Source organism: Strongylocentrotus purpuratus, unplaced genomic scaffold, assembly GCF_000002235.5.
Source record: "Strongylocentrotus purpuratus isolate Spur 01 unplaced genomic scaffold, Spur_5.0 spur5_scaffold_7, whole genome shotgun sequence".
Taxonomy (NCBI): Eukaryota; Metazoa; Echinodermata; class Echinoidea; order Camarodonta; family Strongylocentrotidae; genus Strongylocentrotus; species Strongylocentrotus purpuratus.
Window position 1 is genome coordinate 29,336,596 of NW_022145613.1, and position 20,041 is coordinate 29,356,636.

At 36.8% G+C, this 20,041-nt stretch overlaps 1 protein-coding gene across 1 annotated transcript; it reads right to left on the minus strand.

The window, feature by feature from the left end:
• Nucleotides 1-1,365: 1,365 nt before the first annotated feature.
• On the minus strand, nucleotides 1,366-19,737 carry LOC587077 (protein PTHB1). The gene is made up of 23 exons (XM_030974408.1): nucleotides 19,631-19,737; nucleotides 16,812-17,006; nucleotides 16,456-16,603; nucleotides 15,843-15,907; nucleotides 15,239-15,352; nucleotides 14,118-14,371; nucleotides 13,605-13,692; nucleotides 12,987-13,082; nucleotides 12,435-12,564; nucleotides 11,477-11,658; nucleotides 10,583-10,659; nucleotides 9,867-9,923; nucleotides 9,395-9,497; nucleotides 8,621-8,728; nucleotides 8,006-8,146; nucleotides 7,347-7,442; nucleotides 6,435-6,607; nucleotides 5,725-5,877; nucleotides 4,781-4,963; nucleotides 4,229-4,424; nucleotides 3,439-3,529; nucleotides 2,943-3,178; nucleotides 1,366-2,182 (listed from the first exon to the last, which is right to left on the minus strand). Exons 2-23 carry the CDS (start codon nucleotides 16,921-16,923, stop codon nucleotides 2,028-2,030), a joined length of 2,958 nt encoding a protein of 985 aa, XP_030830268.1. The 5' UTR covers nucleotides 16,924-17,006; nucleotides 19,631-19,737; the 3' UTR covers nucleotides 1,366-2,027.
• Between the last annotated feature and the right edge of the window lie 304 nt (nucleotides 19,738-20,041).

The following is a 20,041-nucleotide window of genomic DNA, read 5'->3' on the forward strand; positions in this document are numbered from 1 at the left end:
ATTAGTCAAAACATATTCTTTCACTTGATTGGTAATAAGAGCTTCCGTTTCATTTTTTTAAATGGAGGCGTTTCCAAAACTGGCCTTTACCTTTATAAACGTAAAGCTTCCGATCACTGTTCCAGGAAATACATCATCAAACAAAGCTAAGGCCTTGCCAGGAAAAGTCATTTCCAAGTAAGGAAAGGTTTCACTTTCATTCAGTATATAAAGTATTTTTTTAATTCTTTATTTTTCAATTCCTTCTAAAGAAATTATTGAATTGAAGGTAAGCTGAATTCACATGACTACCATAACGTCTGGAACCTATTGTTGCACTGCAAAAGCAAATTTCATATTCCAACTTTCATATAATGCAAAAAGCATAGTTTTTTGAAATAATTTTCATGAATTGTATTGTTTGCTTCATTACTCTATGTTCTCTACATAGCTTAACAATTCTTGGTAAATTCACAACACAAGGCTAAAATCCACTTATCATTTGTGTTTATTTTTTTTCAAGGCTATATATTTCAGATTCAGGGAAACAATTTTAGGAGTTTCACTCCATGCAATCTCAGTATTTCCTCTTCTATATAAAGCTTTGCACTCATGAAAATGTCAATGACCTTTGCTTGATTTAATGAGCTGTGGCTTCAAAAAAAGGTAGAGCTGACAATTTGCTGTATCATGATGACATTATCAAACACAATTACAGTTAGAATATTAGAGAAGGTTAAGATATTTTGTCTACTGTGAGGTCTCGGTCAGTATTCTGAAAACCAAGATAACTTTGAATGTCCCAATATAAAAAGAACCTCATCAACACCCTGTAAAGAGCACCCTTTTACTTACATGTAGATCTTTGTCTTGTCAAAGTTTAGGATTTTAGCATACTATTCATATTACCTATGTAGCAAAGAGCTGCCCTCATGGAATTAAAGAGACTTAGACTTTTACGGATTACAAGACACCAGAACTGGAAGAGTCCTCTCCCATGCTTTTTAAATCTGTATATTGTCCGAACTCCTCCACTTTGAGGGCTTTCAGAATACCAACCCTGCTACCAATGTAGCAAACTAGAGTAGGCATTATAGAGATAGTATACAAATATAGAGATAGTATACTAATGTCCTTTAGCAAGACATTGATCTACATTTGCCACACTCAACCCAGGTGATATAAATGGGTACCTGGCAGGAATCAATTCTTTGAAATGCTAGAGCGCCGTAATGGCAGCACAGCTAAAGCCAGGATAATAATCTCCAAGTTTGGAAGCGCTTTAATAGTGTTTGTAATAAGCGCTATATAAAAACTGAGTATTATAATTATTATTAAATATACAATGACACTCAAAGATCTAGCTTAAAATATTCGCATCAAAAAAACATCAAATAGTACTATTGTTGTTCCTGAGTGCGAATAGTTTTAGCTTGTTCCGAGAATGAATCATTATATATTTGTTTTATATCCCTTCCATCTGTATCATATTTTGAACACTTCTATAATAACTTGTACCGTACTCACATTCACATCACATTCAAAAAAGAAATAAAAGAAAATTGCACGGCTCAAATGAAACATTGAAGAATGCAAATATGTTTAGCTGGCGCTACACAGGTACTGCACTAGTGTACTGCGGTCACTGTGGCTCAGCGTAAATTGCGCGACGTGAGCGCTGTGACACAAAAATTGTAAAAGTCATTGATACCAATATTGGATTCGTGCTCATGAAGGCTATGTAATCAATATTCCTGTATTCACCGGACAGCACATGGTCTGATACTCGGGTGGCAGTATTCTTCTCACGAGGACAAAGGAAAGATCTCCATGAAGCACCTCCCTCACTTTGGCAGTGATTATTCCAACATGCACAAAGTGGGGCATCTCCAGGTGTAGATATTTGGGTTCACTTCTCACAAAGCTAACTACGAACTGGTCTATCGGGATGATACATTGTACCTAGAGGGCCTGACACTATTACATAGTGTCCGAAGCTCATAGGGCCCCGTGGAAAACGCAACGTGGAGTCATTGAATCTTTGTGGATTATAAGACGATAGAGTCGGGAGAGCTCCTTCCCATGCTACTCAGATCTGTGTCTTCTCCAAACTCCTCATTTTGGTCGTGATGTTTGGAACTCTTCTTCTTTTTCTTCTTCTTCTTGATCGGTTGGAGTGAAGGCAGTGCTGCTGCACCACCAGCTGCAAAGAGATAAATAATGTAGAAAAAAATTAGAATATCACAGAAAAGGCAAATTGTTTAAATCTCGAAATTCTCCCCCTCCCCCTTACCATAATACAATGAAGAAAAACAAAATTGATCCCACTTCAGATTTCAGAAAAATATTATCATCAGATATAATATTTCAAACATGTAAATGCCTTATATACAGGTTAATAATATTCATACCAAAATGAAAATGGTATCAACATACCCTCTAGCAGATGACATAAAGAAAGAGAAAGAGAGAGAGAGAGAATAAGGGGGAAAAGAGAACAAAAATTGAGAGGGGGAAGGCCAGTGTGAAAAGAAATGGAATTGTGTTAAAGTGACTCGGTAACATTGCCTCAGATTCTGAAACAAAATCCTGGATTTAGCTCATGCTGCAATCATAATTATAAACATTTAGGTCAGTCAGCAGTCCCATGACTTTTACAGCCGATCGCCTGTCTGATTATCAAGATATTTATGATTGGAAATCAAAATTTCATTTCATTTCTTGTTTTTTTCTTAACTCTTAACACTAGTCTATTGGGGAAAACGAGTATGGTAAAATCGGTCACTTAAAGTTACTTTTTTGAGGCACTTCTTGATCACTTTAAAGCGCAATTTTTTTAGAGCTTCAATATTACACCATATCACATACACTGATAAGACGTAGGGCCATGCATCTCAGATTTAACATTGTGAAACAATGCCTTTAAGTGCATGAGGACTACTTTTATTCCCTGTGATGCTCACCTGGTCCTCCACCAAGGGGTGGTAAGGATGTCCCTCCCCTCACCCCTGGGCCTCCCAATGACGGTAGGTCACCTAGCGAACCCTGGCTCCTCGGGGACGCCATGGCCGGTTCCACTCCATTGGTAAAGGGTGCACTCTCAGCCTTGGGTGTGCGTTCTGGAGGTGCCGCAGCGTAGGCAGGCGGTGGAGGATGGGATGCTGGCTTGGATGCTGCTGGTGCCCCGTACGAAACAGGACTGAATGAAAAGGGTAGAAATTGGAAGTGTTATTTGATGATTAGAGAAGACAAAAGCACAAGTAACCAAAGGTACTAGCAAAAAAAAATTTGCGCTGACCTTTTGTATACAAAATATAAGAAATCATTTTTTCAGTGTAGACCATACATGAACAGGTTTTTAATGATTTACACAATGTTCTTGCCTTTTATGTCTCTCCTTATATGCCCAAAGATTTTTTTTTTTTTTTTTGGGGGGGGGGGGGGGGAAGTAAAACAAACCTTTCATTAGAAGGTGGTTCTTCATCAAAGAAATCCTTGCTTTTCTGTGCCGAACTTGAATAAGGGGGTTCCACTGAAGACTGCCTTTCACCTAAATAAAAGATAAATGAGATCAGGATTGATTGATTGAATTAGTTTACTGATTAACAAAACATACAATTGAAATAGCCGCCAAAGGTTGAAACAAATTGAACTTACAAAATATTTAAAATCACATTAAAAAACTATACATTGAAAATTGTTTAGATTAAATGCAGTAATATGCACAATAATGTGCCAAGTGGGAATAACATGAACCCAACAAAAAAATACAATATAAACATTAAGTATTTGTATGTTGGGCAAAGCAGTCAAGAACGAAATTCAGATACTAACATTTTAATATGGTTTAATAATGGAGACATAGATCGTGGCAAATAGAAGTGAATTTTCTTGCAGACTTGTAAGAAGAACAAAAAAATAAACGATTGCATAAGACACAGCCAAAGGCTGACATTCCTGTATGCATCATTGAAAGAAATACAGCCCAAAAATAAGATGGTATAACATACATCATTTCCAATGACGCCTTTAAAGAAATATTTATATTTTCATATATATATATAATTATGACTGAAACCATGCTAGCAGCTACCATAGGCATACAAACACACACATCATTTATGGCTAGACATACTACTTCAAAACTTTATTTTTCTTCAGTGAAAGTTTAGGAGCCCTACAGCCTGTATGGTTCAACACAGAACATGAGAAGAAAAAAATTATAGAAAATGTCTTTGTTTCCACTCACCAGGTGATTGACCTTCGACCTGCAGTCTGGCTCCCTTAGCAAGCTTCTCTGTGACCTGCATGATGTGCTTCTTGAGCTTGGAGGTATCAGCTGACATGGTGAGAGGGGCTGGATTGATGGCCTGGTCTTTCGCTGATTTGGCCAGACAAGTCCTCAGTAGATTGATGATAGAGGCATCCACTGTTTCCTCCCAACCCTGGTGAGGAAATAGTGAGAAAATTTGAACAGTTATATCATGATCATGAATTGTTGATTTTGCCATAATCCTCCATATTTTCATCAACACCAACTTCCTCATCATCATACTCGCTATAATCATTATCCTCCTCCTCCCTCCTCCCTCCTCCCTCCTCCCTCCTCCCTCCTCCCTCCTCCCACCTCCCACCTCCCACCACCCACCACACCCACCACCACCACCACCACCACCACCACCATCGTTCTCCACCTCTTCCTTCTCCTCATTATAATTAGAATCCTAAACCTCTTCCTCTTCCCCTTCTCCGCCTCCTCCTCACCGTCATCACTATAACCACTATCGTAAACCCTCCTTACCTGATCTCCTTCGCACTGCACTTGCGACGAGAGACTGGCATCCAGTATCTCCTTCTCTGATTCGCTGAACCCATGTGCTAGAGCAAGAAGGGTGGTAATGATACTGGTTGCACAGCTCAGACCCATGGAGCAGCGAACAAGGGCCTTCTGATTCTCATCCACACCTTCAGCTAGTTTCAGAATCTAAAGAAGAGAAGGAGATGCTCTCATATCTATGTGGTACCACTACAAAGGCATGACTTACTTTACCATCATTTTTTACGCCGTATGAGAGCACGATATATAATACGAATATGAAACAAAATTCCTTTTTCTCTTGTATTTCACTTATTTCTTCCAAATCATTTTGAAGATATCACTCATGATGGTTGTATTAAAGATGCTCTGCAGTCAATTTTATTAATACACTAACCAAATTTTTAACTTCAAGCTTGGACTCAAGCTTGAAAGAACAGTAGTGTTCTATAAACACTGCTGAATCTGGCTTTCCATCGATTTTTGTCTATGTACATGTATAAATATTTCATCTTGTGCATTTTACTATGTATAATATTTTTATCTGATTTCGGAAATAAAAACAACAACAACAACTCTGCCCAAAATAGTCCCGTCATAACCCTACCCCTTCATCTCTAAGAAGCAAGAAAGAAAAAAACAGATGCAAATATCAGAGCATCCTCATGTTCCTATCCATTCTATCATTGGATGTATAATCAATTCTTGATACCACTCTTCAATATGAAACCAATTATAAATTATGTATTACTACAGGGTATCTAATAATCCTAATATTTTGTCAACAATAATATGATTTCAAAACATATATCATAGTTGGCCAGACTGACTTTCTTATGATGTCCCGACAGGTTAACCTCAAACCTGTTGATTACTTTCCTGCTAATATTGCTGTATCAATGGCATCTGATCATGATCCATTTTCTTACCTGTCTGTAAGTTCCTTCCAGTAGTGTATCTAGATTGTTGAGAGGGGATGGAGTCTTATCCTTGAATCTAGTGAGAAGTCTTCTCTGGATGGCTCTGAACTGCTTAGCCCTCTGATCTAGAAGCTCCTTGTACCGCTCTGCGTGAACTCTCAACTGAAATACATGAATGACCAGACACATCATTAGTTTACTATGTACATTTTACAGCGTTACACCATGCAGTTCTTTAAAAGAGATAAGAGAGCCCTGGAAAATAACTGGTATGACTATACATGCATGTGTGTGAGAAATGTTACACAAATATTTCATGACAAGCAGCACCAAAACATTCTGACATATATGATGTTTGTCTTCTAGGAAAAACTGTAAAATACCCCTTCACAAACGTAACCCTAACCACAACTTTGACCCTGATCCTACCCCTAACCCTAAACCTAATCCTGAACCTAAACCTAACCAGATTCTTTACCCTAAACCTAGCCCTTACCACAACACTGACCCTGATCATATCCCCGACTCTAAACCTAACCCTACCCCTAAACCTGAACCTGAACCTAAGCCTAACCCTAACCCTAACCCCCTATTCTTTACCCTAAACCTAGCCCTAACCACATCCCTGACCTTGATCCTAACCCTAACCCCCAATACACATCATGAGATATTATGTATATAGTTAAGCCATTTTTTATCAGCCAGAGTATAATCCCTACCTCCATATGGGTATCGATGAGCTCAAAGAATTCTTGGACCGGCAGATTTGACGTGAAAGAGAGCTTGAAGTCCTTGACCCCGGTATTCCGATGGAATATCCGGACACGGTCAATGAACTCGTTGACCACTGGCCACATGGCCTCAAAGATGTCACACTGAAGTCGATACCTCTCTGTCAAAAGAAAGCACAACAAAGAAAGAATTGTTGATCCCTGGCAATACTAAATTCATCATTCTCTGTCATCTACAAAATAACTGCACATGATTATCTTTGATAATCTAAGTACTAAACTTGCCACTTTTCTCCTTCAAAGTCTATAACATACATTTACTAATTGTCATAAATCACCACGGAGAGTAATACAATGGAATTACAATAAAAGGATATATAACAGCTGTTTTTCTATATCATAGTAACGTAAAGACATCTTGCATCTTGAGAAACGATTGTTTCAAAATATGGATCAAGAACAATGTCAATTTCCACATGAAAACACAGGATAAGACAGTTGTGCTATTTTGATACTACAAAGTTAAAAATGAACTGAATGTCTGTGAACTCACTCATTTTACACGCAATCAACACATCATTTCAAGTCTTGTAAAAGGAATTGCTGAAACTCTTCCTTTTCTTAATATCTCTCCCAAAATTTTGCACCAGTATGTATACTGCTAAAGACTATTCAATTTCAATTCAATTCAATACATGGAAATTTGTTTTGGAAAGAAGACAAGTTGATAATTTTAAAGAAAGAAGATGTTAATGGCACAGTTATTAAAATACGCAGACATTAACGCATTCTACCTGACATTGATGAATAAAGGAATACACTTTGACCATGAAGTTTTAAAAAGATAAAAAAAGAACCAATGCAGTCCAACTCAGAGCGTCAACAATCCTGTTCACTTACGAGATGATTTAGAAGCAAGGATGGTTATTTTGGGGCCGCCGTAGATCTGCAGACCAAGAGCATTACCTGAACCCATTCCCTCTGGTCCTGTTAAATCTGAGAAAGATATTAAGATAGAACATAATTATGTTAATTCAATTAATCAAAAGCCTTCATCACACAATAAAGATTGGCACTATCAAAGTAATGTACATGAATCTTTATCACATCTGCCTAATGTATTTTGTTTCTCCTGGCATAGACTTAACAAATTGTTCATATAATCAACTGTCATTGAAATTAACATAAATACAGTGTCTGATGAAGTATATAAACAAAAGCACGTTATCATATCAAGCAGAAAAATAACCATCAGTGCATGAATATGTTTTATACATGATTGTACGCACAGTTTATAATCTATGATGTATGAATTCAGCATCTACATATGCTTTTGTAGAACCTTTACCTTTGTATTGATTTCTATGTTTATTTCTACAGCATGCAGTTTTTAAAAAATGCACACAATTGCTATGTTTGCAACATTTCCCACACGTACATGTACCTTCATTCTAAACGAGGCAACATCTATAATTAATATGAGGCAACATCAATAATCAATAATTAATATATTTCTCTAGCAGCAGAGTTTATGAAGTATATCCAGCATTGAGACTTACCGGGGAATATATCATGTAGATTGGCACAGTTCTTGTTGGAGTCTAGAGTGAGCTTGTGTGTCGCATTCTTGGCAGGCGGGCAGGGTTTACAAACCAGCTTGAGCGGGAGCTTGATTGCACATTGAACAACTCGTGGTGCTCCTAAAGTAAACATAAACAAATGTGGTTTAGACAAGTTTTCTTTTTCTGTAATCACTTTATTTTCTACATAAGATAAAAATGGTTATAGTTCTTAAAGCCTATCTACACTAGTTTGGCCAGGAGGGGTTAGACCCCCCCTGCCTGGTCACTGACAAATGGTTATCTCATCATATCAGCTCTCAATTAATATAAGAAAAAGGGGATCATGGGAGACCAACAGGTACCGCTTAGGCATTGTTTGCTATATAGAGGGCACAAGTAGCTACAAGTAGTGCAGTCCTGCTTAAGCAATGTAAACAGTCGTTATTATTTAAATGTATATGAAGGAGATGGTTAATAATGTATAACCTGGTAGCTGGATGCAACAGAACACACACACTTATGCAAATCATCTTCAAAATTATCTCTTGTTTAGTATTGAATTTACTGTGTTGAAGGCAAAGAAAGATATGTCTCTTAGTATAACAACTTTACCTGATGCTGTATTGTATGTTGCCGTTGCCTTGGCAACAAGCGAGGCCGGCAGACAGTGTCCTCTCATGTAAAATGCGATCATTGTGGTTGTTGGATTGGACGAATCTCCTGCAAAACAGAAAGTGTTAATTGATGTTAAGGTCAGCAAAGCAAGAAAGGAATATACATGTATTGTGCTTATAGGTATATAAAATCTCTCTTTCCCCTATGCTTTACAGGGAATAATTTTCCTCAAATTTTTTGATTAGCAATTTCAGGCGATGGATAAATATTTCAAATGAAATTCTGTACATTTCTATGGAAGAAAACTGCTACACAAAAGATATTTTGTATAGCAGTCATGCAAAAATGCATAGCAAATTGCGATGCGATACCAGGAAAATTATTCCCTGCTTTATGATAATAATAATCTGGATTTATGTAACACCTAATACAAAAGCACTTTACAGATATTAACCCCGTCATCAGATTCATCCATGCACAATGTGCACCATCTCCACTCCTTGGGGAGTATTCCTACCATATGGTCACTAGAGGACATTTGGCAATTGATAAAACAAAGACTGTCGTCATCCCACCAGACCCCCATTTCTCTCCTGAGTAAAGAGTGGCAAATGTAGACTAATGCTTTGCTAAAGGACATTAATGCCATGTCAGGGATCGAACCCAACGACCTTTGCATTTCAAGTAAAAAGCTTAAACGACTCCACAGTTCCTGCAGGTAAAAAGGCTGATACATGGAGTCTTTGCATATTAAGTGAGAAGTCAGCTTACCCACAAAGGGAATGGTGAAAGTACTCTGTGTTGCAGCCAATGGGTAGGGGCAGAGTAGCAGAACTCGAACATTGGATAGACCACTCTGACTCTTCAATGTGAGCTGGAAAATATTAACAATAATAATGATAATAATACTAGCAACAAATAAAAAAACTGGTATCATATAAAGCATCTGCATTGTAAACAGAAAAGGAGTAAGATAGAACATATGAAAACGTGATACAACAGTTAATTATATGACGAATCAAACAGAATCAGAATACACAAAAACGTGTGGATGTGGATTCATATGACATACAAATATGTGGATTCTTAGGAGAAAAAGAAAAAAAAGTTTTATTTTCAAATCCATAACAGAATAAAGGAGTTTATATATCATTTATCTTTATCATTTAATATAATCTAGTGATATGGCGATTACATCAGAATCATATTCTCCCCTTGACTAAGTATTAAACGAGATAATTACCTTGACAGTTATTGAAGGTATGGGATCTTCATCTGTAACCTCTGTCTCTTGAGCAACCTGGTGAAAAAAAATAGGGAAAAAAAATTCTGAAGCGGGACTGCATTACTTGTAGCTACTTGCCCCTTGCATACAGCCAACAATACCTAAGCGTAACCCATTGGTCCCCCATGGTCCCCTTTTTTCTTATGTTAATTGAGAGCTGATTTGATGAGATAACCACCTGACAGTGACCACGCAGGGAGGTCCAAACCCTCCTGGCCACCTAGTGTATATAGGCTTTAATTCATTCATATTGACTTCCGGAACAAATCATTTTTTAGAGATTAGAGAATCGAGAGTTTGTGATAACTCCAAACACAATTGATCACATCATTCGCAAAAACAAAATGCATACAATCAATGCTAACTGCCGACTAAGAATCTCCATTCAATACAAATGTTAATAATTGATCTTAGTCAATGGCTATTAGAATCTGTATCAATCACAAAATATACCATGATTGAGCAGTTTTAGGTACATGTCTATAAAAACTGGAAAACTTGTTCTACCTCATCAATAAATAAAATACTCTTGGTTATTCAAAGACAAACAAATGTAAGAAACAGACTTGTTTTTCTTGAAACTCAGCATATCGTAAATAAAAACAAAATTGCATAAAACGATATTAACAATAAATTTCTGGCTTGCTTTTGAGTGGAAATAAGATTGAACTTACTGAATCTTCATCTAGACTGGACGGCACAGCAGCTATCATGGTGAGTTCATCATCTATCTTCTTCTTAGGAGCAAAGTCTACAACAAAAAGGTCATGTCAAAATAGATTTAAACTCTATTTGAACTCAAAACAATGTTGTTGATTACAACTTACAAGCGAATTCTAGAGTTGTTGATTACATCAAAATTACATGATGTTCATTACACAGAAATTGTAAGGTTGTTGATTACAAGGAAATCTACATCGTGTTGATTAAAAGAACATTCTTATGTTGTTGATTACAGAGATATCTACATATGGTGTTAATTACAAGGACATTCTTATGTCATTGATTACAGGGAAAACTTACATGATGATCCCTGCAAATGAAATATGCAAGGCTAATTTGAATATGCTTTCTAAAGGCGGTGTCACACAGAAAAATCCCTTAAAAAATTCCCTTGAAAATCCAAGGGAGAATTTTCTTGTTTCGTTAGTGGATTTTTGAAGGGATAATTGATGACAGACAGCAATTAAGAGGATAACTAAAATCTGGATAACTAAAATCCGGATTTTTGGCCTCTGTGTGACACCGTCTTAAGTGTGAGACTTCCAAGTCTGGTGTCAGCACATTTTGACCTTCTGCACATGAAAACTGACGACCATCTCCATTTTATGACCCTTCAATTATGGATCTACTGGTATCACTACTACCTTTCAATAATGTTATCAAGGGTTATTTTCATTTACGGATGAAATAAATTATGAAGAGATATCATACAGGGACTCTCTGCACCGAAGAGTCCAATATTGTTGTCAATTAAAATTTTCAACAACAGATATAAAGTGTTCAAATCAATGTATCTGCCACTGGATGAGAGCAGTTATAATCAGAATGAAGGCTACTATCATCACCTGCTTTATGAGACGATTCCTTGATGGCTCTTTGAAGATCTCTCATCTCCTTGTCTTGGTTGTCATAGTTTATCTCCCTGGAATCGGGAGGCGGCACTACGAAGAGGGACGGATCCGTACCAAGGTAGGAACATACCAAGTGACCCTCATCATCAAGGCACACTATCACTCCTTTCAGGTCCCTGCCAAAGAAAATCACATTTGTGTACTTTGTCAAGCCTTGTTCAGATAAGAAGCGACAAAACTGCTGTGGTTTTTTTTTATGGTGATCTAAAGTGTAATACGCTTCAAATTTCTATATCATAAAACAGAGCTAAGTGAATACGCATAGAACCTTTGTCGCACGCAGTTGCCATTCAATTACATGTTTACATTTTTAATCTGTCTTTATTGCAGCAGTTTACTGCATCATGTCTGAACGAGCCTTAAGTATCATTCGATACATGTTCTAAATCTAAATTATTTAATAAAAGGATTTTTTACTTCCTTGAACATGCAAAATAGTACGCGATGAACAATGATCACAGCAAAGTTATGAGGTTAGGATCCATCATGCAAAAGCCAAGTTAAAAACTGCAAAATTTGTTTATACCAGCATGTTAAAACTAGAAAATATTTTGCAACTCTATAATCATCCCAAGAATCATTTCCATTTATCTTCTGTTCTTGTTTTGTTTTGTTTTTTTGTCTTTTCTTCATTGCCTTCAAGACCCTACCAGTATTCCATGAGATTTGGTCTCTTGCATTGACATTCCTAAGGTTTACAAGCTTTCATATTTTTCTGCCAGATACATCACTATACATATCTATATAGTCGCAATATGCTATCCATGCATTTCCAATCTCTTATAACTGTTATTAGCTCAAGCCCAATAAACCATTTGTATTACGGATTGGCAGTATAACCTTACCACGAGAATAGAAGGCGGTGGGGAATATTTACATGGCAGGAACTTACTGAAATTCTCCAACTTGCAAGGCCACAGGAACATGTTCAAGCTTTGCAGCCCACTTAAGAGTTGTATCTTCATAGACCAGTAGTTGTCTGGTATGTGTACCAACCATATAGTGTATACTGTTCTCATTTACTGCAAAAAAAAGAGGGGGGGATATTGATTATAAGAAGTAAAAACACAGCACAGTAAAGCTAAAAACAACATATTTATACACATTGTTAATGAAAGAAATGAGTATTTTTATTCAAAAAAGTGTGTAAACATTTCTCACGTAAGCTTTTTCTCACTTTTATACCAAAAGATAATACAAATGAGCCAATTTCACATTTCAGACACAACTACAGTAACTCAGAGAAAGTACTGTAAGTTAGGTTGCTATATATTATCATATTGTTCTATTTATACAAATCTCACATAAGCTGAAGTAATACCAAGTTAAGTATATACATCAAAGTTGAATTTTAAGACACATTCTGCAGTCTGTAGATATAATTTAGTTCAAATATTGAAGGATATTTATAACCAGAGAGTAGGAGAGAAAACTTCATACTCACATGAGGCATAGATGTAGAAGCTGCTTGGGTTGTACTCCAGCTTTTTAGAAAAGCGTAACGTTCCAACATCTTTTAAGCAGACTATTGACCTCTCTCCTGCAGGATAGGAGGAAAAATAATTAGATGTAGTACATGTATACTAATTGTAGGTATCAGCTTTTTGATATTTGTATTTGTTCACATCAATGACATCACCAAAATATATTGCTTCTTTACATTTTTCTTTCTGAGTGGACAAATGTCCTACACTCACAATGCAGTACATGTAGCGGCATCCGAAATTTGAAAATCACTTTACTACACTTCATTTGGCATTTAAATCCAATTATTTTGGCAGCTCATATAAAAGAACTTCTTACTTTTATCATTTCATTCTGTATTTTAAACATTTTAACTTTGTATGTTATCTCTTTTAATGTTGCACATTTATGTAAGGAACAAATTAATTGAATTTTAAAACATAATTCTGCAGCATTCTACTTTTAAACAAATATTATGTAATATGAAATGATGTTGAAAAATTGTTGTGAACATTCAACATGCCCCATTCAGCCTTTGGCAGGGCATCATTGTCAAATAAATCATTATTGAATTGAATTGAATTGAATATTGACTTACCTAAGATGACTACTGAAGGTGCCGCATTTGCATGAGTTACTACCGACATATCTAGCACAGGCTCTCCTAGTGGATATGTCCAGTCAGCCTGTTAAACAACATGAATGTAATTATTACAGTTAAAGGTGTTAGCCTGGCATTGGTTAAAGTGTACAATCATTACATTTCAGCCAGACACTCTTCAAGGATACCAGGACAAAGTTAACCTACATAATAATAATAATAATAATTTAAGATTTGTATAGCGCACATATCTGCCTATAATGGCACTCAAGGCATGTAAAAATAGCATTTGCAATGCAAAAAAAGAGGCATACACAATAGAAAGATATAGAACAAGAGATGTGGAATTAACAGAGACAGACAGTGAGAGAGATAAATTTTAATATCATGATTTCATAATAAGTATAATAATACTCTGGATCTATATAGCACTACTACATTTACGTTGTTTCTAAGAGTTTTACAGAGAAAAACAGAGAGAAATAAGAAATACACACAACCTATACTTACTGTTATCCTCTTGCCGGAGGTAATCTTCTGTGATTCTTCCTTTGTCTTGGCATCCGTTGCCACGGCAAGGACCTGGTATTTGTAACTCTCCACCTGCCACGAGGAGGACACCGTCACAAAGGAGTCTGTCCGGGGAATGTACTTGATGGGACCGGGAAGGAGAAAACCAGGGAGGAAACGGCAGAAGGCAAAACTCTCCTGCTCGAAGAAGGAGACGGTGCCGTCCATGGACTGGACACCCAAGAAATCTTTACCTGTATGGAGGGAGAAATAGACAGAGATTATTTAAAGAACTAGATGGACCTCCGACTGCACCCAGTCGAAAATGATGCCTCCGCCATAGTGTGATTTTACAATTCAAGTTTGATTATAATGCATTAACAGGTTCTCAGAATATTGTGATTACAAGCTATTTTTCATATATTGTACATGTATGACCCTTTGTAGCAGAGGCATAAATATTAGATAGAAACAAGGGAGGGGAAGAGAGATGAAGAAAGATGAGACCCTTTATTTCACAAAGCAATGTAACATGATGAGTATGCAATACACAAGATAACAAATCATATCTTTATTCATCAGATAAAGGGTTAGGCAGAGATAAAAATGTAAATCAAACTAAAGAGAATAGTCTACTTTTTCAATCAATGAATTCGTTAGATAAAATTCCATTAGAAAATATTACTGCATTACAGATACATGTACGTGAACCAAATACTTCCGCTTCTATCCTGTTGCCCTTGGACCACCCACTCCTCACAAGGATCAAATTGTTTTCCTTGTACATTCACGAAAACCAAAGAATTACATTATCACGATTATATAACCCTCCTTGTAATTTTTACAAGAACTCCTTAAATCTCATACTCAGGGATGCCAGTTAGAATTGATCAGAGGGCCTGAAAATCACCTAGAATGAGCTAGTTTGTACACAAAAAAGCCTAAATTATGGTCTGAAAATAACTCGCCAGGGCCTGAATTCATGAGGCTATTGCCTGAAAATTGGCATCCCTGCATAGTGATCAATGATTCAGAGAACAGGATTTTCAACGCGCAGCCATTTTGGTGTTTGGATACCCTTTACCCATTTATGATGTAAGTTTGCTTATTCATTCATTCACCTTTGACTCCTCCGAATGGTCCAACCACAAGGCTGTGTGCTGTCCTCTGTAGGTTGTGTTCATACATGAGTTTGAGCTGGTACTGAGAACCATGCTCTACTGCACCAGTCAAACCTAAAATTGGGAGGGGGAAGAAAGAAAGTAAGTAAAAATCATGGCTCAAGATCAACACTGGTATTTGGCTATAACTAATATAGTTTAGTATAGTGCCCAAAACTTTCATTCAATCATCAGTTTGATCAGTATTACCTCTAACCTCTTAAATAATAATAAAGTCATTTAAATAGCGCTCTTACACATATAAAACTGTTTCACAGCCCCTTATCTTACATCTTCTATAACAATTTTTTTTTAAAGACAGGCATGCTCATTTGAAAGAACCCAACTTTTCTAAGAGACAGACATTTTGTACAAATTATCTGTGCAGTGTATCTTCATTACATATACCTGGTAAATCATGTCAAGAAAATCTTCATAAATTCTCCAAAAAAAAATTCTCCAAATTTTTCTTGACTAGCATTTACAAACTCACTTGGTGTAACATTCTCTAAAATCATATATTCTTCAAAAGTGATCATAATATGAAATATGTTCTACTACTAACCTTGTACAGAGTAAATGGCCAGTTTACGGGGATGAAGTACAGCTAGATGCAACGCTTCTGATACACTGTTGAATAGTACACAATTAAACACATTGTGAAGTGATACAAAGTCATGTAAAAACAGCAAAGATAATTTAGCGTGTTGTGCAAGTTAACATTTGCTTTCGAGCAGCGGATTTGCTTTTATTGCAATTTTCATGTGAAACATAATATCTTCATTATATTTCATTCTCTTGGAAACCATTGCAGAACATTAGCACAACATTGACATCATACAATAAAAAATGTGATAGTGTAGGATAATGCAAAACCGGAAACTATCACCACAAGAAACTGTCATGAATAGTCAAGAAAATATTTTGCAACTTTGCAAATATGCTATGCGTGATTCAATCTAACTTTAAATTCAAACATTTTGCGGTATGAAATGTTTGCAAATCTTGACACTCACTAATTGTTTTTCTTTTCTGATAAAAATTGTTCTTCTGACTGAATTCATGCTTAAAATACTGTAAAAGAAATGTTGGTAAAATGAGAGAATCTAACCATTCATGTCTAACATCATATTCTATGTAGATCTAGATTTTTTCCTCATTTTTTTAAGATTACTTACGAAACAAAGCGACCAGTTTCAACCTGCAAGATAGGTTGTTGCAGCTGTGCTTCAAGTACTACATCTTCAGCTTTCAGATGCTCTCCCTTGGACGGCTGCGGCTGGTAGATTCGAAGGACCCCATTGAAGCTTCCGACAATGATTTTATCTAGAAAATAACAAGTGATGTTTACGATCATATCTTAACTTTGTTGTTTTTTTGTCTCAAAATTTTGTCTTACATTTGTAAACTTTTAATGTATTTCCACATTTGTATGCATAATGTATTTGCATTTTTTAATCATTATTGAATCAGTTTGAATCATACTTCAAATGGAATTATGTAATAAATGTTAATTAATGAGTGAGTGACTTACCATGTGTAGATGAATTTCCATCAATCTTTGCTACAGCAAGGCTACCCTGGTCGAAGACCTCCCCCGAACCGACAGTTGTTGTCCACCAATCTCTGGCCTTGAACAGTGACATGGCTTATCCAGTCTCTGTGTCTAACACACGGTGTGATTCTATCCTTGCAATGCTCTTTGGCAAATCATGTAGCAGCTGAAACTCTACATAAATGTGAAAAGAAAATCCATTAATGTATGACATTTATGAACTATATGTAGTATCCAGTACCATGCATTCGCAGATTATATATGAAAGCCCATTATGGGTGAGCACATTTTAGAACACTGTATTACTGATATCTACATACTGTATATGTGAATGTAACACTAGATCTATGGGGTAGCAACTATTCACAGAGTGTGGTCTAGTCTGAAGCCTAACTGGACCAAAATAATAATACATCAAAAAATTATTTTTTAAAAGATGGCTGTAGCCACCCCAGATCAATTTACACCTGTGCCGTATAAACTCTATTTGGTTCTGAACTTCTGACACTTTACTCCAGTGGACATTAACACCGGCTCAGCCCCCTCAATTTTGTTGGCTTATTATCTTAAACCACACACCAGAAATCCTAAATGAAATACAGGTTTTAAGAACGCAAGATATCCAGGTATTTTCTAAATGGATACCTTCCCACTGCAGGATTATGTAATTTAGTTAACTTTTTCTGTCCCTGGCGTTCCAATGGTTGATAATTATGTCTTATTTTGTATTGTGTACACTGATATGTAATGTTTTCCTTTGCCGAATAAATAATAATAATAATAATAAATGATGTTGTGGACATCAATGCCAAAAAAAGCTTCTTTGAAAGAAAATATAAATTTGATAGTCCCATGTGTAAAAGCAATATGTTACAGTACTTTAAAGAAATTTGGCAAGAGGAATGGGAAGGCTCACAAAAAGGTAGACATCTACCAGTAATCCAACTACAAAGTGATGTAGGGCAAGTCCAAGCTATTTGGATTGTGACGTACGGGACATTTAAAGACTTTAAACAAGAAATAACAACAGATGAAATTATTTATATGGCTATCTTTTGGAATGAGTCTGTGGCTATTATGGGATAGTTCATTTGTGGAAAGTTTTAGTTCTGACCAATTTTTTAATTAATTTTTAATGTAATTAATGTGCTGCGTGACGTACGGGACGCTGTGGTCCCATACGTCACGCCTCACGCCTGACTGTATGCAATTGTATTGTGTAGCAGTTTGCTGAGAGAAAGTGTATTTTATAAGTCTTTGTTTTTAGGAAAATACTCCAAAAACAATAAAAAAATTGACACAAAACGGGTAGGAAACATAACAACTTTGAAATCAGGACCAGGCATTATTTGAACAATTGATGAAGGTTTAGTCGATCGTTGGTATGTTTTTTATCTCCATGACCATGGCATGCCTGAGTTACGATCAAAGTCTAGATATGATTCTGAGCTGAACTAGCGGCCCTTATTTTCATAATTACTGTCAGGTCTGTAATTGTTATGCACTCGAGTTAGACAGTCAGTGCCAGACATGACAGTGCACATTCCTTAGGCCATGCCACAGCAGTGCAGCGGCGGTAGCCTAGGCCCAGGCACACAGCACAGGCAGGCCGAACCATGGCATTTGATTAGGCATTAGTCACTCATTCTTACCACCGTCACCGCACCGCTACATCAGAGGAGAAAGATCTTGGCATCCTCATTGATGACGAGCTAAAGTTCCATAACCATGTGGCATATGCAGTCAAGAAAGCCAACGGAGTACTCTCCTGCATCCGTCGCAGCTTTGAGTGCAGAGACAGGTCCACAATTCCAAAGCTGTACAAAGGCCTTGTCAGACCTCTCATAGATTACGGAGATTCCATATGGTACCCTCGCTTCAAGACAGACTCCAAAACCATAGAGAGGGTGCAGAAGAGAGCTACCAAAATGATTTATGACATCCGCAACCGTCCTTACATAGAGAGACTTCGGGCGCTCAACCTTCCCTCCCTCGAATATCGCAGACGACGAGGCGACATGATTCAGGTTTTCAAAATCATCCAAGGACTTGATCGCATCCCAGTTGATACCTTCTTTGAACACTCGACTAGCAACACAAGAGGCCACAGTCTAAAGATCGTAAAACAAAGATGCTCAACGAAGATTAGGCAGGATGCATTCAGCCAACGTGTCATCAATGACTGGAACACACTTCCTGAAGAGGTAGTCACTGCTACCACGGTGAATGCCTTTAAAGCCAGACTGGATCGAGTATGGAAGGACAAGCGGTTCTGCTCCCCATATGAGTAGAATACCCGACGCAGAACTGAGCCAGACAAACCTACCAAGAAGACACCCAACTACGAGAAGGAAGAAAATGGAATTGAACTGGAAGCCCGACTGCTGAGATCACAGCATTCTTCCAGAATCTCGGGTAAAGGTAAACTAAAGACACTCAATTCATTCATACTTCACATATGCACCAACTACATCACATAGAAAGTCTACCTACTAAACTGGGCCCTCTCGATTTAACAGAATAAATTAATATCACAGTTATAAAAAAAAACCTGTGTAAAATAATCCCATGAAAGTAGGGAAAAGGTTGGAAACCTCATCGTGATCGTAGAGAACACCGTAGACGTAGAGAACACTGCACAGTTCAGCCGTAGCGTCGCGGTACCATGTCAACCACGGTAACGGGCTTCACACTACCGCTCCGAAAAGCCGAGAAAAGTCGTCTTTTCTATTCTAAAAAGTCAAATGATTTAAAAAATGACAGGACAAAAGAATCTAAAAACTTCTCATCTTACTTACCATTTGACTGAAATTAGTATACGAACTTGTGAAAGGCTCGTTTGGACGATTTACATCTTGGTTTTCGAAGCTAGTTCTGCTCTTTTCTCAAGAATGGTAAACAACGTTGCCATTTTTACGAGTAATAAGATCATTACATAGAATTAAATGATTGTAATTATGACAATTAGACAAAATATGTTTACATTTAAAACAAAAAAATATATTTTCGATACCTTAAATTAATTTTAAAAATACATAAAATAACAATTTTATTGTACCAGTTTATTTTCAAGGTATTTAAAGGGAAGTATTTACAGAAGAAGACTAACGTTTCTCGGCCCGATGCCGGTTATCCGCGGATCCGCGGCACTATTCAGGGATAGCGGATATGAAGCATATCGCGAGCGGGGTATTCGAAGTAAATTTTTG